The sequence below is a fragment of the Somniosus microcephalus genome, chromosome 7 (genome assembly GCF_052327205.1).
Source record: "Somniosus microcephalus isolate GS21.2 chromosome 7, FLI_Smic_1.0, whole genome shotgun sequence".
Lineage (NCBI taxonomy): Eukaryota > Metazoa > Chordata > Chondrichthyes > Squaliformes > Somniosidae > Somniosus > Somniosus microcephalus.
In genome coordinates, this window is record NC_140993.1 from 12,792,962 (window position 1) to 12,817,892 (window position 24,931).

At 49.7% G+C, this 24,931-nt stretch overlaps 2 protein-coding genes across 2 annotated transcripts in view; both read left to right on the forward strand.

Annotated features, from left to right (window-relative positions):
- The window catches only part of psma8 (proteasome 20S subunit alpha 8), a 36,979-nt gene extending 30,222 nt beyond the window's left edge, over positions 1-6,757 (forward strand). The window contains exon 7 of the mRNA XM_085992248.1: positions 4,834-6,757. Within this exon, the coding sequence (XP_085848374.1) occupies positions 4,834-4,926 (93 nt within the window). The 3' untranslated portion in view covers positions 4,927-6,757. The remainder of the gene's footprint in view (positions 1-4,833) is intronic.
- Positions 6,758-8,472: 1,715 nt separating this feature from the next.
- The window catches only part of LOC147114518 (transcription initiation factor TFIID subunit 4-like), a 160,785-nt gene continuing 144,326 nt past the window's right edge, over positions 8,473-24,931 (forward strand). The window contains exons 1-5 of the mRNA XM_085992249.1: positions 8,473-9,271; positions 17,098-17,258; positions 17,357-17,473; positions 18,680-18,799; positions 24,107-24,229. Coding sequence (XP_085848375.1) covers positions 8,767-9,271; positions 17,098-17,258; positions 17,357-17,473; positions 18,680-18,799; positions 24,107-24,229 — 1,026 coding nt within the window. The 5' untranslated portion in view covers positions 8,473-8,766. The remainder of the gene's footprint in view (positions 9,272-17,097; positions 17,259-17,356; positions 17,474-18,679; positions 18,800-24,106; positions 24,230-24,931) is intronic.

Below are 24,931 nucleotides of genomic sequence, written 5' to 3' on the forward strand. Positions count from 1 at the left end.
TCGGCCATTTAGGACTGAGATGAGGAGAAATTTCTTCACTCAGAGGGCGGTGAGTCTTTGGAATTCTCTACCCCAGAGGGCTGTGGAGGCTCAGTCGTTGAGTATATTCAAGACAGAGAGTGATAGATTTTTGAATATTAAGGGAATCAAGGGATATGGGGATAGTGCAGGAAAGTGGAGTTGAGGTCGAAGATCAGCCATGATCTTACTGAATGGCGGAGCAGGCTCGAGGGGCCGAATGGCCAACTCCTGCTCCTATTTATGTTCTTATGTTGTGGTTATCAAGAGTACAAATCAAAATTTTAATGTTGACAAAGTATGTTTTTGTCACAATGGTCTCGCTGGAATCTATATATAAAATTTGCACAAACCAGAGATATAAGAGAATGCAGGTGGAGAGGCTTATTAAAAACTTGGAATACCAACAGAATGCAGAAAAATGTAGGGTACCACTTGTTATCGTTCGGTCTGATCCTGAGAAATTGTCTGTAACCTGGCTATGTGTTGCGCAACACAGACTCCCATGTGCGTTGTGTGAATAGACTCCTTGTGTCTCACCTGAGGGAAAGCTGGGGTCAAGAATTGTGTTGAATACTAGCAGGCTGACCGATCAGCAGCGGGAAATCTGCAAACATGAACTGGATAGAACATGAAATCACTATTCCTGTATAAAGGTGAAAAGAACAGAGTTCTGTGAATAACAAGAGATTAAAACCAAACAAACTTAAAACGGAGGCTTGTGGTAAAATTGGGGCTAAGACTAGACAACCATGAGGGATAGGGAAAATGTAGTGGGAAATAGAAAAAGCTTTTATAAGTGTATTAATAAGTAAATCAATAGTTAGAGAGGGTAAGGTTGATTAGTGATGAGGGGTTGAGTCTAATTGTAAAGGATGATGTAACTTTTAAATATTTTCTGTCAGTTTTTACAAATTATGGTGTAAGTGACAATGTAGGTGTTTAGAATCATAGACATTTACGGCACAGAAGGAGGTCATTCGGCCCATCGTGTCTGTCCAGCCTAATCCCACTTTCCAGCTCTTGGTCTGTAGCCTTGTAGGTTGCGGCACTTCAAGTTCATATCCAAAAACTTTTTACATGTTAATACAATAGCAAAATACTGTGGGTGCTGGAAATCTGTAATAACAGCAGAAAATGCTGGAAACACTCGGCAGGTCAGGCAGCATCCGTGAAGAGAGAAACAGAGTTAACGTTTCAGGTCGCTGACCCTTCGTCAGAACTCCCAACTTTTTTCCAGTTCTGACGAAGGGTCGTCGACCTGAAAAATGAACCGTTTCTCTCTCCACGCATGCTGCCTGGCCTGCTGAGTGTTTCCGGCATTTTCTGTTACTTTTGAAATGTGATGAGGGTTTCTGCCTCTCCCACCCTTTCAGGCAGTGAGTTCCAGACCCCCACCACCCTCTGGGTGAAAAAAAGTTCTCCTCAACTCCCCTCTAATCCTTCTACCCATTACTTTAAACCTCTGCCCCCTGGTTAGTGACCTCTCTGCTCAAGGAAATGGGTGTACTGGAAACATGAAGCAATTGTCGAAGAGGAATTGGTTCTGAGAAGATTAGGAGAACCCAAGGTGGACAAGTCATCCTGCCCTGATGAGATTGCCCCATGGGTGTTAAAGGAAGTCCGGGAGGAGACCGCTGGGCATCTGACCAGTTTTCTTAATCCTCAAACATGCAAATTATGCTGTTGGTTCTGAGCGTAGCCATTGTCGGGTCCTTGTTCAAGACAGGAGAGTCTGTTAGTTTAATGTCAATTGTAGGCAAATTCTTGTAATCCAGAATGCAAGATAAAAATTAGTTCGGATTTAGAAATGCATGGAGTAATCGAGGGCAGCCACACGGATTTGTTAAAGGCGAGTTGTATGTGACAAATTTGATCTTTTTTTTAATGTGATTAATTGGATTAGTGATGGTACAAGGACTAGGGGGACACAGATTTAAGGTTTTGGGCAAGAGATACAGGGGGGGATGTGAGGAAAATCTTTGTTATGCAGCGAGTGGTGAGGACCTGGAACTCGTTGCCGACGGAAGTGGTGGAAGCGGAGACACTCAATGTTTTCAAGGGGAGACTGGATAGGCACTTGAGGGAAGTAAACTTGCAGGGCTACGGGGAAAGAGCGGGGGAATGGGACTGACTAGATCGCTCTACAGAGAGCCGGCATGGACTCGATGGGCCGAACGGCCTCCTTCTGTGCCGTTATGACTCAACGAAGGGAATGCAGTAGATGTATTACGTGTGGATTTTCAGAAGATATTCGATAATATTAGAAAAACTCTGGCGTACGGGTGTAAGAAGAAATATAGCAGTTTGGATAGAAAGTTGGTTGACGGACAGGATTCAGGGTATGTGATGTGCTCTGTTTGGAGAAAGGTTGAGAGTGGCATCCCCAGCGTCGGGATTGAATGCAGCAGAGCCCTCTGTGCTGTAAGTTTCTCTCATTCTACTAATGCCTAACCGCCGTACCCTGCCTCTTAAAATAAAAAGGCGCAGCAAGTGCGTTTGGGATACCTATCAATTTATGTTGTAGCCTGTGAGGGGGAGGGTGTTCTGGTTAATCAGTGGGTTTGTTTTTGCACTCTTGAAGAACCGAGGATAAACGAGAATGATTACAAGGCAGCATTCATCTTGGAGTTCACATGACACTGTGAAAGGACATTAAATGATTTATAACTACTATTTAAATCCTGCAGTGAAATTACTGGCTCGAAGTCAATTATTTTAAATGTTATTTTCCACAGTGTACTGTGGAGTCTGTTGGGCAGTTTTGTTGTCTTTTGCATGTCTTCACGTAATGACTTGTACTTGATGTCACTGACGGACATTGTTCAGGACTCTTCTTGTTTAAACAATAAATAAAATTGGGAAAGCGGTTTGAAACCCCATACACAGCACTGCCACGTAGAAAGGAGTGAAAGAAAGATGAGATATTTCACAAAGTAGCGATTAGGCGATGCCAAACTCTGGGACGAAAGGTCTGAAGATGGGGGAGGAGGAATGGCTGAGCGAGATGATGAGTGCTGACATCTGCCCAGAAGGGGTAGAGATTGTATAACATTTATATTTGATTACCTGTGGCCGAGGGTGGGGGCGGTTCATGATCACAATCCCTAGAATTCTGCAGCACCTCGAGGCTAATTTCTGAGACGAGCTCTCTGGAGTGAGAATCTAAATTCTGCGGTAAGCCTGTCCAGAGTTTGAAGGCGTCTCAATCTGGAGTATAATATTTTTTATAATGCACCGTAGTAAATACAGATCTGAATTGATGTCTTTTCTTTTGACAAGTTAGGCATTCTGAAATCAGTTTATTGTGCTAGCCTCTCTGATCAGCATATACTACTTAGCTGTTCACAGTGATGATCACAAAGTTACTCAGTATTTACAGCACAGGAACAGGCCATTCGGCCCAACTGCTCCGTGCCGGTGTTTACGCTCCAGACCAGCCTCCTCCCACTCCTCTTCATCTCACCCTATCAACATATCCTTCGATTCCTTTCTCCCTCATGTGTTTATCCAGCGTCCCCTTAAATGTATCTATACTATTCGCCTCAACCACTCCCTGTGGTAGCGAGTTCCACATTCTCACCACTCTCTGGGTAAAGACGTTTCTCCTGAATTCCCTATTGGATTTATTGGTGACCGTCTTATATTTATGGCCCCTAGTTCTGGTCTCACCTGCAAATGGAAACATTTTCTCTACCTCTACCCTATCAAACCCATTCCGAATCCATCAGGTCACCCCTCAGCCTTCTCTCTTCGAGAGACAAGAGTCCCAGCCTGTTCAATCTTTCCTGATGGGTATAACCTCTCCGTTCTGGCATCATTCAAGTAAATCTTTTTTGCACCTTCTTCACTGCCTCTGTGTCCTTTTTATAATATGGAGACCAGAACTGTGCACAGTACTTTATAATTGACATTCAACAATTGACTGCCTTCACCTGACTTTTCACCAAGCCATACGAGACAGCTATAGGTTAAGAACATACGAATTAGGAGCAGGATTCTGCCATTCGGCCCCTCGAGCCTGCTCCGCCATTCACTAAGATCATGGCTGATCATCGACCTCAACTCCACTTTCCCACCCGATCCACACATCTCTTGATTCCCATAGAGTCCAAAAATCTCTCAGCCTTGAATATACTCAATGATTCAGCATCCACAGCCCTTTGGGGTAGAGAATTCCAAAGATTCACAACCCTTAAATGAGATCGAATTGTTAAATAGTGGGGGAAAAAATACCTTTTGTTCTGAATCCAAACAGTAAACTCGTAGGACAAGTTTGAGCTGCACAGGGATTGAGGATCTACAGTTCAGTAAGGATTAGAAGATTTGAGTCACTTTACATCATTTGGAGTCAAAACGCCAGGTACTTGTATTGGCTCCAATGCAATGACAATGATCAACTGTTGTGGCGGTGATCGGGGGACGGGAGAAATTCCATGGCGATGGAATCGTGGACACCTATGTATAGAATCATTAAAATTTACAGCACAGACGGAGGTCGTTCAGCCCATCGTGTCTGTGCCGGCCGACAAAGAGCTACCCAGCCTAATCCCACTTTCCAGCTCTTGGTCCGTAGCCCTGAAGGTTACGGCACTTCAAGTGCATATCCAAGTACTTTTTAAATTCAGGCAGAGAGTTCCAGACCCCCACCACCCTCTGGGTGAAAAAAAGTTCTCTTCAATTCCCCTCTAATCCTTCTACCAATGATTTTAAATCTCTGCCCCCTGGTTTTTGACCCCAATGCTAATATTGTAAAGTGAGTGAATACTTGCGTCGTTCAGCGGCAAATAAGACTGCAACGTTCCCTTTTCACAGCTCCTTGATGCGAAAGAAATAGAATCCTTCGTCGCAGAAATTGAAAAGGAAAAGGAGGAAGAAACCGAGAAGAAGAAACAAAAGAAAACCTAATTCTGAAACGTGTACAAATAGTAATTTTAATGCTGCAAATAGATATTAGTTTTGATCCAACGTTTAAAGCTGCATGGCGAGACACAAAATATTAAATGGCTGACTTTTCTTTGTCGATTAGTTTTTTTCTTTTCCTTTCTCCCTGCTGTGGCTGAAGTCCCCAGGGTAAGCTGCTTCCAAGATGCAACCAGTGCTGCTCTTCGCACCAGTGCACTGGAGAATCCCCATCCAAATGAGATCAGGAGCTGCATTTCATGGCATCAGAAGATTTTTTTTTTTTAAATTTGTAATGGAGATGTGGGCGTCGCTGGCAAAGCTGGCATTTATTGCCCATCCCTAATCGCCCTAGAGAAGGTGGTGGTGAGCCGCCGCCTTGAACCGTTGCAGTCTGTGTGGTGAAGGTGCTCCCACAGTGCTGTGAGGGAGGGAGTTCTGAGGGAGACTGAATTAAAAGATGCAGCAGCCTGCAGCAATGTGGCATTTTCTTAATTGTGTAAAATTACCAGGATGGAGCAGTTTAACATTAATGATATTTGTTCACTTTTTTTTAAACACCAGTTGGTCAACAATGTGGCCATAATAAAGATGCACGCTTCTCTTCATTTTACATCAAATGATCTTCATCCTGGCCCTGTTGTCGAATGACAACTGTAAAGTTGAAAAAAATATCAGGCAATCCGCGACTCAGCGTGGAATTGAAGGCTTGAAAAGTAAATCGGCGCTCTCCTGAAGGCTCTGAGTAGCTGAACCGTAGCGAGCAGGAAGGCCTGCGCCACATCAGCAGAGCTCAGCGGGGAAGTGATGGGGTCACTACATTCAGCCCCTGGGGGGGCGGGGGGGAAATCCAACCAGTGTTCCCATTGCGGACTGTTAAAGCAGCAATCCCTGCTTGGAGGTGCTGACGTGGGCAAGCGGGCAAGTCCGTGACGCAGCTCAACAGAGGTCTGTCCTTTGCAGTCAAACAGCCTGCCAACACACGCCGTGAAGAGTAAGGTATAAATAATGTTCCCTCAGACTAAGGAGGGAGTCTGGTGATTGTGGCACCGTAACCAAGTGAACACTTAACCCCCTTCAGGGACAGAGGGCGAGAAAAGTTGGCAAAACAAAAAGATTGCACTTTATCCCCCTTTCCCTGCTGATAAACGGTTAAATGCACTGTGAGGTGTCGCACTGACACATAATGTTCACTAATATCCAGTCCCTGGTCTGTGTTGAGTTTGATTTTGGCAGTATTGGAGGGCACTGCAGTTGCCCTTGGCTTGGGGAGTTGGGGGCGGGGCGTGGTAAAATGAGTCTGGGTTCCCACCAATGTTGTCTTTTTTGGAGCTATGCACTGCTGCCAGGCATCAAGGGAACATTGGTTCCCACTTCTGATCCTCATCAAGTGGTTGCTGCTGAAAATGGTGCGTGAGTGGACAAGATCAGACTGACGTCCACCTGTGGGCAAATGGACAACCAGCTTTCGCTGTCTTAAGTTCTTGAACAAGAACAGCTATTTGGGCAAGGGATGGACGAGCCACCAGTGACTTTGAACTGCACTCCAGCCTAAGTCACTGCCTTCAGTTGAAGCGAGAAAGTTAGGGATAAAATAATATTGTTGCGTCACAACTTTTTAAAGTGGTGTCAAGAGAAAGCTGTGTTTACAAAAAAGTAGTATTTCATATCTTGCAATTACATTGTATGGTTTGATGTGTTTTGTTACTTTTTCTAGTGTTAATTTAGTTAATCTGCACATTTTCTGTGCACACATTTGGAGTTACAGTTGTGCATTGGTTTAAAAAAAGATTGAATTCTGTTTGTAGGATGTCAAATAAAAGACTCCAGGGCTGTATTTGAAATTTTTGTTTGTTTGTTTGTACTCATTAAACAATTGTTTGTGCAGTCTGGCAAGTGAGGAGTTACAATTACAGATAAACCAACAATGAGTTTTCTTTATATTCATTCTCTGGAACGCCAACATTTATTGCCCATTCCTAATTGCCCTCAGCCACCTCCTTGAAGCCTGGGTGGCTTGCTGAGTTATTTCAGAGGACAGTTAAGAGTCAACCACATTGCTGTGGGTCTCAAGTCACAGATAGGCCAGACCGGGTAAGGACGGCAGATTTCCTCCCCTCAAGGGCATTAGTGAACCAGATAGGTTTTTATGGTCACCATTACTGATACTTTTTATTAAATGAACTGAATTAAATTCAGTGGTGGGATTTTAACTCGTGTCTCTACATCATTAGGGCAGGCTTCTGGATTACAAGACCAGTAACAACCAGTATACTACCATTCCCACAAATGCAAGCGGTTGTTGGAAGCTGTTTGAATGCCGTTGGTGCATGCGGTGTTAAGTAATGGGGACGTTTTATATTAAGTTAAAGGAGATAGAAAGACTTGTGTTTATATAGCGCCTTTCATGACCACTGGACGTCCCAAATTGCTTTACGGCCAATGAAGTACTTTTGAAGTGGAGTCATTATTGTAATGTGGAAAAACGTGGCAGCCAATCTGCGCAGAGCAAGCTCCCACAAACAGCAGTGTGATAATGAGCAGATAATATAATCATAATCAACTTTGTCATTGTTAGTGCACAAGTGCAGTACAACGAAATGTAGGCTTGCGGCTCCCGAGAGTGTACATTTAGATTAAGACATTTAAACATTCACCATTCATTTGGCCTGTAATACATTAACATAACCATAATAAAGTGCATTGGCAGATGTGCAGGCTTTAAGAGTTCATTTGTGGAGTTCAGTCGGATGACAGCCCTGGGAAAGAAGCTGTTCCTAAATCTGGTCGTTCGGGTGCAAATGCATCTGTAGTGTCTCCCAGATGGCAGGAGTGTGAACAGACTGTGGCTGGGGTGGGTAGGGTCTTTGATGATGGTCCGTGACCTCCGTAAACAGTGTTTCTGGTGTATGTGCTCTATGGTCGGTAGCCGGGTGCCGGTAATGCGTTGGGCAGTTTTGACTACCCGCTGCAGGGCTTTCCGGTCATAGTAGCTACAGCTGCCATACCATACTGTGATACAGTTCGTCAGCATGCTCTCTATTGTGCAGTGGTAAAAGTTAGAGAGGATCAGGGGTGACAGGTTACATCCCTTCAGCCTCTATTTTTGTTATGGTGGTTGAGGGATAAATATTGGTCCCAGGACAGATAATAGGCAAGCGGTTGTGGGAAGCTCCTTGAATGCAACGGGTGCATGCGGCGCTGAGTAATGGGGACGCTTTGCTAAGTTAAAGGAGATAGTATAAATGCACGCTGCAGGTGGGAGCTCCTGCACAGTTAGCCGGTGCTGTGCAATGCGACTTGCAGGAGCTTCACGCTTCCGGATTCTGACTCTCCACCAATCAGCGGGCGAGGCCGGGAGGGGAATCCCGGCTGCCGTCAGCGCAACGCATGCGCATTCAATAAACCCGACGGCGGTGCAGGCGCGTCACGCCCGTAAACGTCATCGGCGTACGACAGCGCATGCGCATTAAAGCGCTACGCGTCACACAAAGACGGCAACGCATGCGCATTAAAGCGCTTGGCGTCACGGAAAGACGGCAGCGCATGCGCGTTAACCCACCAAAGGCCATGGAAAGGCTAGCGGCGCATGCGTGTTCGCGACCCATGCGTCGTGTTAAGATGGCGGCGCCGGTACAGCGAGTCTTTTATTGAGGAGAGACTGAGAGAGCCATGGGCGGCCGTCCCGGCCCCGTTGCCAGGGTGGAATAAAAGGAGCGACTCCCCCCAGCCCCGGGGGCAACTATGGGTTAAAAGGGGGGCCGGCGAGACCCGCCTCTCTCTCCCCCCCCCCCCCCCCCCGGGACACTGGATGTGTGCCCGCCTGCAACAGGCCCACCCCCCAAAATGGCGCGGCCGGCGGGCCCGGAGAACGGCGGCCTGCTCCCCGCCCCGGCCCCGATCCTCACCGCCGCCAACAACACTCCCTCGCCCCAGCCCAGCAGCGGCCTCAGCTCCCCCGCCCCGCCGCCCGCGGCCGCTAACGGGCCGGCGCTGCTAGCGCCGCTTGCTAACGGCGGGGCGCACGTCCCGCCCGCCGCTCAGCGGCTCGGCCTCTCTGCCCTGGAGCCGGTGAGCAGAGCCGCCGCCGTCTCCTCGTCCATCTCCGCCTCTGCCCCGTCTCCCGCTCTCAAAGTTGTTCTGCTCACCGATCATGTCCGTCAAAATCAGGCCGGGCCCAATCCAGGCGCAGGCGGCCTGCTCGCTCCTTCCCCGGCGGCTGCTCCGGCAACAGGCAGCCTGGCCCCCCGGGCTCCCCCCGCCACCGTGCAAAGGATCACCCTCTCTACCCCGCAAATGAAAGCGCCTCAAGCAACAGGACATATACTGCAAAACATCCAGGTCCCTGCAGGTAAGGAGGGAGCTCGGTGTGAGCGGCAAGGGAGAGGGTTTTCATTATTATTAGAGTTTTAAGATTACACGGTGCTCAGTACATGGCTGTAGTGACAGTGTGTGTGTGTTGTGCTTGGCTCCAGCGTGTGTGTATGTGTTGCGCCTGGCCCCAGCGCGTGCGTGTGTGTTGCGCCTGGATTGTGCGTGTGTGTTGCGCCTGGATCCAGCGTGTGCGTGTGTGTTGCGCCTGGATCCAGCGTGTGCGTGTGTGTTGCTCCAGCGTGTGTGTGCGTGTGTGTTGCCCCTGGCTCCAGCGTGTGCGTGTGTGTTGCGCCTGGCTCCAGCGTGTGCGTGTGTGTTGCGCCTGGCCCCAGCGTGTGTGTTGCGCCTGGCCCCAGCGTGTGTGTGTGTTGCGCCTGGCTCCAGCGTGCGCGTGTGTGTGTTGCGCCTGGCTCCAGCGTGCGTGTGTTGCGCCTGGCTCCAGCGTGCGTGCGTGTGTTGCGCCTGGCTCCAGCGTGCGTGCGTGTGTTGCGCCTGGCTCCAGCGTGCGCGTGTGTGTTGCGCCTGGCTCCAGCGTGTGCGTGTGTGTTGCGCCTGGCTCCAGCGTGTGCGTGTGTGTTGCGCCTGGCTCCAGCGTGTGCGTGTGTGTTGCGCCTGGCTCCAGCGTGTGCGTGTGTGTTGCGCCTGGCTCCAGCGTGTGCGTGTGTGTTGCGCCTGGCTCCAGCGTGTGCGTGTGTGTTGCGCCTGGCTCCAGCGTGTGCGTGTGTGTTGCGCCTGGCTCCAGCGTGTGCGTGTGTGTTGCGCCTGGCTCCAGCGTGTGCGTGTGTGTTGCGCCTGGCTCCAGCGTGTGCGTGTGTGTTGCGCCTGGCTCCAGCGTGTGCGTGTGTGTTGCGCCTGGCTCCAGCGTGTGCGTGTGTGTTGCGCCTGGCTCCAGCGTGTGTGTTGCGCCTGGCTCCAGCGTGTGCGTGTGTGTTGCGCCTGGCTCCAGCGTGTGCGTGTGTGTTGCGCCTGGCTCCAGCGTGTGCGTGTGTGTTGCGCCTGGCTCCAGCGTGTGCGTGTGTGTTGCGCCTGGCTCCAGCGTGCGTGTGTGTGTGTTGCGCCTGGCTCCAGCGTGTGCGTGTGTGTTGCGCCTGGCTCCAGCGTGTGCGTGTGTGTTGCGCCTGGCTCCAGCGTGTGCGTGTGTGTTGCGCCTGGCTCCAGCGTGTGCGTGTGTGTTGCGCCTGGCTCCAGCGTGTGCGTGTGTGTTGCGCCTGGCTCCAGCGTGTGCGTGTGTGTTGCGCCTGGCTCCAGCGTGTGCGTGTGTGTTGCGCCTGGCTCCAGCGTGTGCGTGTGTGTTGCGCCTGGCTCCAGCGTGTGCGTGTGTGTTGCGCCTGGCTCCAGCGTGTGCGTGTGTGTTGCGCCTGGCTCCAGCGTGTGCGTGTGTGTTGCGCCTGGCTCCAGCGTGTGCGTGTGTGTTGCGCCTGGCTCCAGCGTGTGCGTGTGTGTTGCGCCTGGCTCCAGCGTGTGCGTTGCGCCTGGCTCCAGCGTGTGTGTTGCGCCTGGCTCCAGCGTGTGTGTTGCGCCTGGCTCCAGCGTGTGTGTTGCGCCTGGCTCCAGCGTGTGCGTGTGTGTTGCGCCTGGCTCCAGCGTGTGCGTGCGTGTTGCGCCTGGCTCCAGCGTGTGCGTGCGTGTTGCGCCTGGCTCCAGCGTGTGCGTGTGTGTTGCGCCTGGCTCCAGCGTGTGCGTGTGTGTTGCGCCTGGCTCCAGCGTGTGCGTGTGTGTTGCGCCTGGCTCCAGCGTGTGCGTGTGTGTTGCGCCTGGCTCCAGCGTGTGCGTGCGTGTTGCGCCTGGCTCCAGCGTGTGCGTGCGTGTTGCGCCTGGCTCCAGCGTGCGTGTGTGTGTGTTGCGCCTGGCTCCAGCGTGCGTGTGTTGGTTGCGCCTGGCCCCAGCGTGTGCGTTGCGCCTGGCCCCAGCGTGTGCGTTGCGCCTGGCTCCAGCGTGTGCGTGTGTTGCGCCTGGCTCCAGCGCGCGTGTGCGTGTGTGTTGCGCCTGGCTCCAGCGTGCGTGTGTTGGTTGCGCCTGGCCCCAGCGTGTGTGTTGCGCCTGGCTCCAGCGTGTGCGTGTGTGTTGCGCCTGGCTCCAGCGTGTGCGTGTGTGTTGCGCCTGGCTCCAGCGTGTGCGTGTGTGTTGCGCCTGGCTCCAGCGTGTGCGTGTGTGTTGCGCCTGGCTCCAGCGTGTGCGTGTGTGTTGCGCCTGGCTCCAGCGTGTGTGTGTGTTGCGCCTGGCTCCAGCGCGCGTGTGTGTGTGTGTTGCGCCTGGCTCCAGCGTGTGTGTGTGTTGCGCCTGGCTCCAGCGTGCGTGTGTGTGTTGCGCCTGGCTCCAGCGTGCGTGTGTGTGTGCGTTGCGCCTGGCCCCAGCGTGTGTGTGTGTTGCGCCTGGCTCCAGCGCGCGTGTGTGTGTGTGTTGCGCCTGGCTCCAGCGCGCGTGTGTGTGTGTGTTGCGCCTGGCTCCAGCGTGTGTGTGTGTTGCGCCTGGCTCCAGCGTGCGTGTGTGTGTTGCGCCTGGCTCCAGCGTGCGTGTGTGTGCGTTGCGCCTGGCCCCAGCGTGTGTGTGTGTTGCGCCTGGATCCAGCGTGTGTGTGTGTGTTGCGCCTGGATCCAGCGTGTGCGTGTGTGTTGCTCCAGCGTGTGTGCGTGTGTGTTGCGCCTGGCTCCAGCGTGTGTGTTGCCCCTGGCTCGTGCGTGTGTGTTGCGCCTGGCCCCAGCATGTGCGTGTGTGTTGCGCCTGGCTCCAGCGTGCGTGTGTTGCGCCTGGCTCCAGCGTGTGCGTGTGTGTTGCGCCTGGCTCCAGCGTGCGTGTGTGTTGCGCCTGGCTCCAGCGTGTGCGTTGCGCCTGGCTCCAGCGTGTGCGTGTGTGTTGCGCCTGGCTCCAGCGTGCGTGTGTTGCGCCTGGCTCCAGCGTGTGCGTGTGTGTTGCGCCTGGCTCCAGCGTGCGTGTGTGTTGCGCCTGGCTCCAGCGTGTGCGTTGCGCCTGGCTCCAGCGTGTGCGCGTGTGTTGCGCCTGGCTCCAGCGTGTGTGCGCGTGTGTTGCGCCTGGCTCCAGCGTGCGTGTGTTGCGCCTGGCTCCAGCGTGCGTGCGTGTGTTGCGCCTGGCTCCAGCGTGTGTTGCGCCTGGCTTGTGCGTGTGTTGTGCCTGGCTCCAGCGTGTGTGCGTGTGTTGCGCCTGGCTCCAGCGTGTGTGCGTGTTGCGCCTGGCTCGTGCGTGTGTTGCGCCTCCCCCCAGCTCCCCCTAATGTTACCATTTGATGGAGGATTGGGGCAGCCTAGCAACAACACCTCCATGCCCTAGAAAGACAGCTAAATATGTTAACTTACTAGGTATCTTAATTTAAAGTCTATTTTACAATTGAACTCCAAGTTCTAGGTTGCTTGTCCGGTATCATTACGTCGAAGCGACTACTGTGATTATTAGCGAGGGGGTGGCTAGTCACACTGCTGGGATATCGGAATGGTCTTCTGCGATGGGGCTGAGGGAGAGCAGAGCGTGATTCACTCTGCATCTGGCTGTGCTGTACGTGACCTGGGAATACATAAGAATTAGGAGCAGGAGTCGGCCATTCGGCCCCTCGAGCCTGCTCCGCCATTCAATAAGATCATGGCTGATCTTCGACCTCAACTCCACTTTCCCGCCCGATCTCCATATCCCTTGATTCCCCTAGAGTCCAAAAATCTATCGATCTCAGCCTTGAATCTACTCAACGACTCAGCATCCACAGCCCTCTGGGGTAGAGAATTCCAAAGATTCACAACCCTCTGAGTGAAGAAATTCCTCCTCATCTCAGTCTTAAATGGCCGACCCCTTATCCTGAGACTGTGACCCCTAGTTCTAGACTCTCCAGCCAGGGGAAACAATCTCTCAGCATCTACCCTGTCAATCCCCCTCAGAATCTTGTATGTTTCAATGAGATCACCTCTCATTCTTCTAAACTCCAGAGAGTATCGGCCCATTCTACACAACCTCTCCTCGTGAGGGCATGTTTGATGTGGAAATGGATGCTGAAGTAGGAAGAGTTCCTGTCCCAGCATTAAGATCCCTTGCTTTGAAGAAAACACAGAATTGCAATGGGGTGAAGTGAGACAAAACCGAAGCCTGTTCTGCGATAGTGTTCTGCCACGCGCCCCTTTTATTTTCTGTAAGGAAAATTCCCAGCTCAAAATAACTTGCAACACTTATTGGATATCTACTCGTTCCGATTAGCTGCAGTTCACTTTTGTTGGGTATCCAAGAGTGTGTACGTTGCCCACTTACCGAACACCATTGAACGGGCTCTCTACATCTGCATTAGAAAACATTTGTAGTGCACGGATCATAATCGCAGCAAAACAGCTCGTTGCGTCGCTTGCTCTTGACTTGAGCGGAGTCGGATTCCCCGCCTGCCTTCTCTCCAGATCAGAACAAAGTCTGCCGGACATGCTGCCACTAAAATAGATCAACTGGTTGGCAGACTTGAGCATTTTAACCTTTGCGTGATGATGTCAGTGTTGTTTGTTGACGCGATGGAGATGCCATAAATGTCAATGTAGGATGTCTTTTAATCTGAGAATTTTTACGTCACTTGACCATCCTGCAATACTGGAAAGCTGAAGTTCTTAAAGAAAGACTTGCATTTCTATAGTCTCAGGCTGTCCCGAAGAGCTTTACAGCCAATGAAGTACTTTTGAAGTGTAGTCACTGTTGCAGTTTAGGAAACTCGGCAGCCAATTTGCACACAGCAAGCTCCCACAAGCAGCAATGTGATAGTGACCAGATAATGGCCCAGAAATTCCAGAACGGGGCTTGCAGCGCGTGCAAGCCCCGTATTTACACTTACCCCGCGCTACTGCCGATCAGCTCCAGGGACGCCTGGAATTGGTGTTTCCAGAAGAAGAATCCCGGGCAGCGTATGACGTCACGCCGCCCAGGAGTGCAGCCAGCGCGAAGTCAGGAGCGTGCAGTGCAAGTGAGACACGCCCCTTGAGGTCTCAGTTTCACTGGACACGCCCCCAATGTTTCTGTCAAGCTGCTAACCATTTTTACATGCAAAGCAGCAGTTTAAATAGGTTTTTGGAAGTTTTTTGAAGATTTTGGTAACTTTCATAAACTTTTTAAAATGTTTACATTATTTTGAGTAATCTGAAGTAGTTTTAAAGAGAATTAAAGCAATTTAAAGACTTTTAAAAGCCCTAAAAGAATTTTTTTAATTCCATTTATTTATTTAGCAATGTCGTCGTCATACGTGTCTTCACACTGTTCCCTTTGGGGAACTGTATGAAGTGGTGGAAGGATTTATGGCCATGATTAACGCTCATTCCGTGACCGTAACCATCTTTGAACCAGCCATTAGGGCGGTTAGTCCTATGGCGGGAGGGTTTTACGGGCTCCCACAAGCTATACAAGGAGGGGGGGGCCACCCACACCCACGGACGCAAATATCCCACTGGATGTCAACCCAGAATTTAGAGCCGGAGCTCCGACTCCACTTGCCGGGACTGTCTGGAGCGGGGTTCGAAACCCTACCCTGATCTGGCCCAGCGGCGGGGATCCTACCGCTATGACAAAGGCCCAATCCAATTAGCAACGTGAAATGGCAGCATAGGGCTCCAGTCACGGGGAGGGAAAAGGCGCAGGAAACGTATGGGTGTCACCTTTTGTGCGGAGTGGGCCTTTTGCGTAGCAGTAAGCATCCCCGCCGCTGGGCCAGAAGGAGTAGGGTTTTGAACCCCACTCCAGACAGTCCCAGCAAGTGGAGTCGGAGCTCCAACTTTAAATTCTGGGTGGACATCCAGCGGGATGCTTGCGTCCGTGGGTGTTGGTGGCCCCCCCCCCCCCCCCCTCAGATGGGTTGTGGGAGCCCGTAAAACCCGCCCGCCATAGGACTAACCACCCTAATGGCTGGTTCAAAGATGGTTACGGTCACGGAATGAGCGTTAATCACGGCCATAAATCCTTCCACCACTTCATACAGTTCCCCAAAGGGAACAGTGTGAGGATACGTACGATGATGACCTCTTGCGCAATGCACCTCCTTGGACCCTCAGTCGCAGATGCGAGGGGGCAAGTTGTGCAATTGTTAAATTTTTTATTTTATTGACATGTAAAATGTTGGCCCAGTAATTCCCTTCCAAATGCGCTAGTACGGTCGGGGTACTTACGCATCTGGCCGGATGAAATGCCGGTTTTCAGCATGCACAGTGCATGTGGGGAAAACCGGCATTTCCTGTCCTCTGAACGAAGGGGTTCAGAGGCAGAACGCGTGCGACTGCACAGGCAGCGCGTGCGCAGTATAATTCGCCGCTTTCATTAATGCTTTCAGTGAGGTCCAGTCATTACAACTTACACATGAAAAAAGCATGGGTACAGTTGCTCCAGAGGCTGCGGAGGAAGATATTTCTTATCGTGGAGCTTCTGAAAGTATGTATGTCTGTATATATTCCTTTGCGTGTTATGTATATATTCCTTTACTTATGTGTATGAATGTATTATTTAATTATGACTTTCAGAGAAAGTAACTTATTGGAAAATCATAATTAAAAATATACATTCATACACATTAGTAAAGGAATATAAAACATACATACATATACGTAAAGGAATATATGTGGACATACATACATAACTCATTCTCACATTCCATTCACACAGCCACAATTGCTCCTTCTACCTAGCGTTCTGAAAACCCGTTTATAAAAAAAAAAAAAAAATTAAAGTTTAAAACTTAGTTAAAATTTCTTAAAATAACTTCCCTCCCTTTCCCAAACCTAAATATTGCATTTCATAAGCTCCTCCATAAAACATATCTCCTTCCCCAGCCAATGAACAACTTTACACTTGCTTTTTTTAAGTGCAAGTTCTAGGGACTTACCCTCACTGAATCCATCCGTGAAATCTACAAAGTTCACTGCGCAAGCGCTGCCTGTGCAGTCGCACGCGCTGTGAATAGACCTCGGGTCTGGAAATGCCGGCGTTCCCCGCATGCGCTGTTCCTGCTGAACGCCGGCATTTCCAACGGCCGGATGCGTGAGTAACCCGACCGTACTCACGCTTCTGGCCTGGAATTTCTGGCCCAATCTGTTTTTTAGTGATGTTCTTTGAGGGACAAATATTGGCCCCAGGACACCGCGGAGAACTCCCCCTGCACTTCTTCGAAATAGTGCCATGGGATCTTTTGCATCCACCCAAGAGGGCCGAGCTTTTTACATCCACCCAAGAGGTTTAACGTCTCATCCGAAAGACGGCCCCTCCAACAGTGCAGCACTCCCTCGGGAGTGCCAGCTGAGATTGTTGTGCTCAAGTCTCTGGAGTGGGACTTGAACCCACAACCTTCTGACTCGGAGGCGAGGGCGCTGCCCACTGAGTCATGGTCACAGTTGGAAAGCTATTTCATTTTAGACAAAATCATTTTAAAATGGAAAACTTTAGCGCTTTCCTACAAAAGCTAAATACTGCCGATGCTAGAAATCTCAAAAACAGAAAATGCTGGAAATACTCAGCAGGTCAGGCAGCATCTGTGGAGAGAGAAACAGAGTTAACGTTTCAGGTCAATTCACTTTCATCAGTGTTCTAAGAGTCTGATGCTGGCAGTTACTGTCGAGGTTGCACACCAGGGCTGATGACCATATTTAGATTTTTTGAACATTATGACTTTTGGGACGTGGTTGTGCAGAAGTTTGCATGCAGCACCTGTCCTGTCCCGAGTGACTTAATGATACAGTAATGCTGCCTGCCAGTACACGCTGTAAAGGACCCTGTGCGAAATGAGTTTTGGGCAGTCAGCTGCAGTTCTGTTTTACGTGGGTCGTTGAGTAACTTGTCTGTGTTGCCTTACAGGTATGGTGCTTGTGCGGAGTGACAGCGGGCAGCTCGTGCTGGTTCCGCAGAAAGCCATTGCTCAGGCCCAGGCGAAGGCAAGAGCACAAGCGCTCGGCACCGGGACCACCTCGCCGGCAGCACCAACCAGTACACTCTCGGTCCGAGTCTCGACTGTACCGGTAGGGGGTTGCCCGTTTGACCGGTCCAACTTAAATTGCTGCTTTTCATTGCTGGATATGTCAGTGTTTCACTTATTTTATTCTGGGTTTAATGCTAGGCAACTGGAACCCAGAAAATTCCCAATCAGGTGAAGCCACCTAGTCTCCAGCAGAAGAGCCAATTGCAAACCATAGTCCAGACAGCTGCTGTACCACAGCGCATCACAGTCGTGCAGGTGAGCAGCGTTCTTTTAACAAGAAAGGAAGACTTGCGCTGAACGGCCAGTGAAGTACTTTTTGAAGTGTGGTCGCTGTTGTAATGTAGGAAAAGCGGCAGACGATTTGCGCACAGCAAGCTCCCACAAGCAGCATTGTGATAATGACCAGATAATCTGTTTGTGATGTTGATTGAGGGATAAATCTTGTCCAGGACACTGGGGAGAACTCTCCTGCTCTTCTTCGAAATAGTGCCGTGGGATCTTTTACCGTCCACCTGAGAGGGCAGACGGGGCCTCGGTTTAACGTTTCATCTGAAAGACGGCACCTCCGACAGTGCGGCACTCCCTCAGCACTGCACTGGGAGTGTCAGCCTAGATTTTTGTGCTCAAGACACTGGAGTGGGACTTGAACCCACAACCTTCTGACTCCGAGGTTAGAGTGCTACCCACTGAGCCACGGCTGACACTAAATGAAACGATTTGATCTAAAGCTGTGATGTTGTTGAACACTTTTTAAAATTACAAAAATGTGTGTAAAATTCTGAATTCTACCGGTGCTGTCTGCTATACCCATTTTCTATTGAAATGCTTAAAATCGAATTGTGGCATTGTCGGCCGTGGCTCAGTGGATCACACTCTCTCTCTCACTTCTGAGTCAGAAGGTTGTGGGTTCAAGTCCCACTCCAGAGATTTGAGCACATAATCTAGGCTGACACTCCCAGTGCGGTGCTGAGGGAGTGCTGCACTGTTGCAGGTGCCGTTTTTCGGATGAGACGTTAACCCGAGGCCCCGTCTGCGCTCTCAGGTGGACGTAAAAGATGCCACGGCCCTATTTTGAAGAGCAGGGGAGTTATCCCCAGTGTCCCGGGGCCAATATTTATCCCTTAACCAACATCGCTATAAAACAGATTATCTGGTCATTATCACATTGCTGTTTGTGGGAGCTTGCTGTGCGCAAATCGGTTGCCACGTTTCCTACATTACAACAGTGACTCCACTTCAAAAAGTACTTCATTGGCTGTAAAGCGCTTTGGGACATCTGGTGGGCATGAAAGGCGCCATAGAAATGCAAGTCTTTTATTTTCAATAGGTATACTATTTTCTATTTGTGACAAACGTTGACTCGATGTCTGCTAATATGTTTTTTCTAAAACAGAAGTATTAATTGCACAGCTAGGTACATGCGCCAGTTTTTAATGGCTCCGTTATTTTAATATCATTAAGCCACAGACTGCGGGTGGAGCAATTGCAGCAAAGACCGCGCCGATTGTCACCCAGAAACGAGCACCGGGACCAGCAGACCGTTCAGCCGCTGTGCCAGTTACGCCGACCAATGCTTCGCCGGTAAGGTCATCAAACTGAGCTGAAATTAAAAGCACTTTTTCCTTCATGACTAAGCTAGCTGGGTGAATATTTTCCCGCAGCAGTGGTGAGCAATGTTTCGTGTAAGCTGCGCAGTGCAGCGCAGCTGGCTTTTCAATACAAACCCCCCCCCCCCCGTGCGCAGGATTTTGAACGGCCCCCACAGCCCCTTAAAGGGGCCGCGCAGGGCCAAATGAAATTAGAGGGAATACAATAGCAAAATACAGGAAACTCTTGGTATCCGGGACCGGCGTGTTGCCGGTTGATCAAAAATTCCAGATGACGGAGAGGGTTATCTACCGAGGCTATTTTTAACAAACAAAAATTAAAAAAATCAAGCAATGTGCAGTATACAGTAATTGGGTACTCGCCTACAGAATGTTGTGTTAAATGGATGGTGGAAGATGCTTGATTAAGTACAGGACTGCCAGTTGAGGGTAATGCAATGCAATGACTACCAGCAGCGTGGGAGACGCACAGTACCCCTGTAAAATGGCGGATCGGAAGAGACTCCCGGCAGCGCGGGAGAGTTAGACTCCTGTTATTGAGGTGTTCGGACTTCCGACAGCGCCAAGAAGCCGAGTAGTGGCAGTTTGGAGAACTACCCCCACTGACTAACTCGGTCACCGCGGGAGACTCGGACTCGGCAACATTGCCGGTTATTGAGGTGTTGTTTTCGGAGTGAGAATTTTGCCGGTTAATAGAGAATTCCGGATATTTAGGTGCCGTTTAAACGAGAGTTTCCTGTACTGCGGATGCTGGAAATCTGAAATAACAACAGAAAACGCTGGAAACACTCAGCAGGCCAGGCAGCATCCGTGGAGAGAGAAACAGAGTTAACGTTTCAGGTCTGGGACCCTTCATCAGAACTGGGAAAAAGCTGGAGATGTAACAGATATTAAGCAGGTGCAGAGAAGGAGGTGGAGGAAGGAATTGAAGGAATATACTGTGCTTATGTAAGAGGCAGGAAAGATTAAAATGTTGCAAATGGGAATGGCAAAATCATACAGCATGTAAAATGGGGGCAGGGGTTATAGCTTGAAATTGTTGAACTCCGTGTTGAGTCCAGTAAAGTGTCTAATCGAAAGATGAGGTGCTGTTCCTCGAGCTTACACTGAGCTTCATTGGAACAATGTAATAGGCCGAGGGCAGAGAAATTAGAGGGAACATTGGTGACTGTAGCGTAAACTGCTCCATTGAGTCAACTAGGGGCCCCCTGGGTTTCTTTCAACTTCACCTTCCCATTTTACACTGTTCGCAGTGTTGCCCGTTTATTCTTGCTTTCTGCAGAGGATGTCGCATTTGTCCATGTTGCATTTCACCTGACATTAGAAGCGTAGAATCGTACAGCACAGGAAGACTCCATTCGTCCCATCGTGCCTGTGAAAGAGCTCTCCCGACGGCCCGTTCTAGCCCATCCGTTTCGCTGACTTCTGATATCGACTACTTGCGTCCACTTGCCCTCGATAACCTCCTTTTGGCCGACCCTGGAAGTTCTTCTACCCTTCCCTCTAAAGCCATAACCATTTCTGTTTTAATTAATTTGGCAATTTTCCCATCCCTTGCCCCCCTTTACTGTTCCTGGCTCCCTCATAAGTAAGCAGCCATAATAAACACGCCTCAGAGCCTCCAGACTAGGAACTTGGGAGCAAGAGGAGGCCATTCAGCCCTTCGAGCCTGTTCCACCATTCAGTTAGATCATGGCTGATCTGTATCTCCACACCATCCACCCGTCTTGCTTCCATCTCCCTTAAGATTTTTGTTAGGTAAGACTATTATCAGCCCCCGTGTTGAAATTTTCAATTGACTGCCAGCCTCAACAACTTTTTGGGGGAGAGTGTTGCAGATTTCCACTACCCTTTGTGTGAAGTGCTTCCTCACATCACCCCTGAACGGCCTGGCTCTAATTTTAAGGTGATGCCCCCTTGTTCTGGACTCCTCCACCAGAGGAAATGGTTTCTCTCTCTACCCGATCAAATCCTTCAATCATTTGCGCTTGAGTGTTCCTCCTTTGATTTTATTTCTGCGGGTGATTTTTAAATGAGCTGCTCTCGGCCATCCCCCTCCTATTTTTATTTCACTGAAGTTTTTTACCGTTTTTCAGTCAGTTACTTCCCGTTCTGCGTAGGATTGCCTTTTTCTTCAGCCGCGTGTTCCCCTTTTAATTCTCCCACCTATTCTTCACGCCGCTCCCAGGATTCTGTAGATTGGTGCTTTCCGACTGCAATTGTATTTCTCTTCTAAAACTTGCTCGACCCCATCTGGAGTGCTGTATTCAGTTGCCGCATTTGTTAACAAGCTTGAGTGTGCATAGAACAGGAGGCAATCTATTATCCTGGATGGGGAATTGGTTCGGAGGTAGGAGTTACAGAGGAGGGATAATGGCTATGTACTCCAATTGGCAGAATGTGACAGGTGCTCCCCAGGGATCTGTACTGGGGTCTCCGATTTCCAAAGTATTTATAAGTGACTGAGATGAAGGGAGAGAGCTGTCTATCCAAGTTTGCTGACGACTCCAAGTTGGGTGGCTCAGTAAATAGTGCAGGTCATAGAATCGTGCAGCATGGACGGAGGCCCTTCGGCACGTCGTGCCTGTGCCAGCTCTTTGAAAGAGCTGTCCATTGTACTCCCACATCTCCGCTTTTTGCCTATAACCCTGCAAATTGGTCCTCTTCAAGTACATGTGTCAGAGTCATAACGGCACAGGAGGCCATTCGGCCCATCGAGTCCATGCCAGCTCTCTGCTGAGCAATCGAGTCAGTCCCATTCCCCCGCTCTATCCCCGTAGCTCTGCAAGCCCTGTGTCCTCTGGTTCTCGACCCTTCCGCCAATGGGAACAGTTTCTCTCTATCTACTCTGTCTAGACCCCTCATGATTTGGAACACCTCGATCAAATCTCCTCTCGACCTTCTCTGCTCCAAGGAGAACAACCCCAACTTCTCCAGTCTATCCACGTAACTGAAGTCATCGAGTCATAACGGTACAGCAGGAGGCCATTTGGCCCATTGAGTCCGTGCCAGCTCTCTGCAGAGCAATCCAGTCAGTCCCATTCCCCCGCTCTATCCCCGGAGCCCTGCAAGTTTATTTCCCTCAAGTGCCTATCCAGTCTCCCCTTGAAAACATCGAGTGTCTCCGCTTCCACCACTTCCGTCGGCAGCGAGTTCCAGGTCCTCGCCACTCGCTGTGTAAAAAAAAGTTTTTCCTCACGTTAAATCTGTCCCCTAGTCCTTGTACCATCAGCTAGTGGGAACAGCCTTTCCCCGTCTAGCCTATCCAAACGCGTCATAATCTTGTACACCTCTATCAAATCACCCCTCAACCTCCTTTGCTTTGGTTCCCTTACCCTTCCCTCTTGTTGGAATGTACCGAGCCTGTACTTGGAACATCTCCTCAAAGATCACCCATTGTTCCGTTACAGTTTTTCCTGTCAGTCTTTGGTTCCATTTTACCCTTGCTAGATCCTTTCGCATCCCATTGAAGTTAACCCTATTCCAGTTTAGAAGTTTCACTCTAGATTGTTCCTTGCTCCTCTCCATTGCTAATCTAAATCTTATGATACGATGATCGCTCGTACCCAAGTGTTCTCCCACAGACACTTTGCCGACCTGGCCCACCTCATTCCCCAGCACCAGATCCAGCAATGCCTCCTTCCTAGTTGGGCCAAGAACATGCTGATCAAAGAAATTCTCCTGAACACATTTTGGAAATTCCGCTCCCTCCTTTCCCTTTACCCTAGCATTACCCCAATCGATATTTGGGTAATTAAAGTCCCCCAATATCACCACTCTATAGCTCTTGCATATCTCTGCAATTTCCCTGCAGATTTGCTCCTCTACCTCCCTCTCACTATTTTTGGAAATGGCCAAAATGGCGATCATACCCTTTTTGCTCCTCAACTCTAAACAAATGGAGTGTCCTTGTCCCCTCAAGAACATCCTCCCTTTCCAACACTACAATGTCTTCCTTAATCAGCACTGCCACCACACCTCCCTTTTTTACTTCCCTATCTTTTCTGAACACCTTGTAACCTTGAAGATTAAGTGCCCAGTCCTCACCGTTTTTAAGCCACGTTTTCATTATTGCCACAACATCATATTGCCACGTGGCTAATTGTGCTTGTAGCTCACCAACCTTTTTCACCACACTGTGTGCGTTTACGTACATGCATTCGAAACCCATTTTTGAATTTTTCGTAGTCTTTTAGTCTGCTCCTATCGAATATGTTACTACTACTGCCTCTAGTACTATCCAACACACTAACTCTTTTATGCACCTTATTCCTCTTTTCTACTCCTATATGCTGGTGCCCATCCCTCTGCCAAGCTAGCTTAAACCCTCCCCAACAGCACCAGCAGACCTCCCCGCGAGAATATTGGTCCCGGCTCTGTTGAGGTCGAACCCGTCCAGCTTGTACAGGTCCCACCTTCCCCAGAAACGGTCCCAATGCCTCAGGAATCTAAAGCCCTCCCTCCTGCGCCATTTCTCCAGCCACGCATTCATTTGTTCTATCCTCCTATTCCTCACGTGGCACCGGGGATTACTACCTTTTGAGGTCCTGCTTTTTAATCTCTTTCCTAGCTCCCTAAACTCTGCCTGCAGGACCTCATCTCTCTTTCTGCCTATGTCGTTGGTACTGATATGGACAACGACCTCTGGCTGTTGACCCTCCCCCCTCAGTGCAGCCACTCAGTGACATCCTTGACCCTGGCACCAGGGAGGCAACATACCATCCTCTGACATCACTCTTTCGGATTCTGCCTCTGTTGAGTTACTGTCTCTCGCTCTGCTGCTGCTCTGGTCTCGCTCAGGTCCGCTGCCTCCTTTTCCTCTCGCGCTCTGTGCGGCGCTGCTCCCACGTCTAATTGTCTTGAAAGTTCCGCTGGAATCTGATTCCACCCCATCTTCAGGTTGTGTTCCAGATCATCATCATATCTCTCTCTGAAATAGTTGAGTTCTAAACTGTTACCCTGGTTACGAACCCACTTGCAAAAGGGTATAGTTTCCTTGGATGAGGTGTGGCGCCGATTCACCAGAATGATACCGGGGCTAAAACGGTTAAATTATGAGGACAGGTTGCACAGACTGGGCTTGTATTCCCTCGAGTGTAGAAGATTAAGGCGGTGATCTAATCGAGGTGTTTAAGATGATCGAAGGGTATGACTGGGTAGGTGGAGAAACTATTTCCTCTGGTGGGGGGAGTCCAGAACAAGAGGGCACAAGGTATTTGTGTATTTTGTCCCGGATTTTCTTTCTTGTGTTAATATTGTATGTAACTCTCTCTCTTTGTAGGAAACTTTGGAAAATGTGAAGAAATGCAAGAACTTCCTTGCGACGTTAATTAAACTGGCTTCCAGTGGAACCCACTCACCACAGATGTCTAATAATGTGAAGGCTTTAGTGCAGAAGCTGCTGGTAAGATTTGCTTAGCTTCAACATTATGCAGCTCTGGTTTTTTTTTTGATACCTTTTCAACAAATAAATAATTCTAACTGAACAGGACCATGGGGCATAAGAAGCTGTCTGAAATCTTTCCTGTGTCACTGTGTGGGCGAGCGAGCGACTGATGCTTGTGTGCAAAAGCTGTGTTTTAATATTTGGGCTATGCAACAGCTACTGAGCAAATGTTTACTCTCCAAACAAAACAGGAGAATGTCGTTGTGTATTGGGAGCTCTAGTTGACGCATAAACTATCCTCTCTGGAGTTTAGAAGAATGAGGTGATCTCATTGAAACATATAAGATTCTGAAGGGGGATTGACAGGGTAGATGCTGAGAGGAACAACAACAGAAAATGCTGGAAAAACTCAGCAGGCCAGGCAACGTCTGTGGAGAGAGAAATAGTCAACGTTTCAGGTCGAAACCCTTCGTCAGGACTGAGAAAGCACAGGAAATGAAACAGATTAAAAGGCCAGTTTGGGGGCTGGGAAATGGGGATGAGAGAACAAGAGAAGTGAAGAGACATTAAGAGGTATTCAAAACCAGACGAGATGGTGATCGGACTAGTGGAGAGACAAAAGACGGCTCTAGATTAGGTGTGAAATGCGCTGGCAGAATGGGAGACAGCTGCCATGTGGGAGAGATGCTGAAAGGTTTTCTCCCTGGCTGGAGAGTCTAG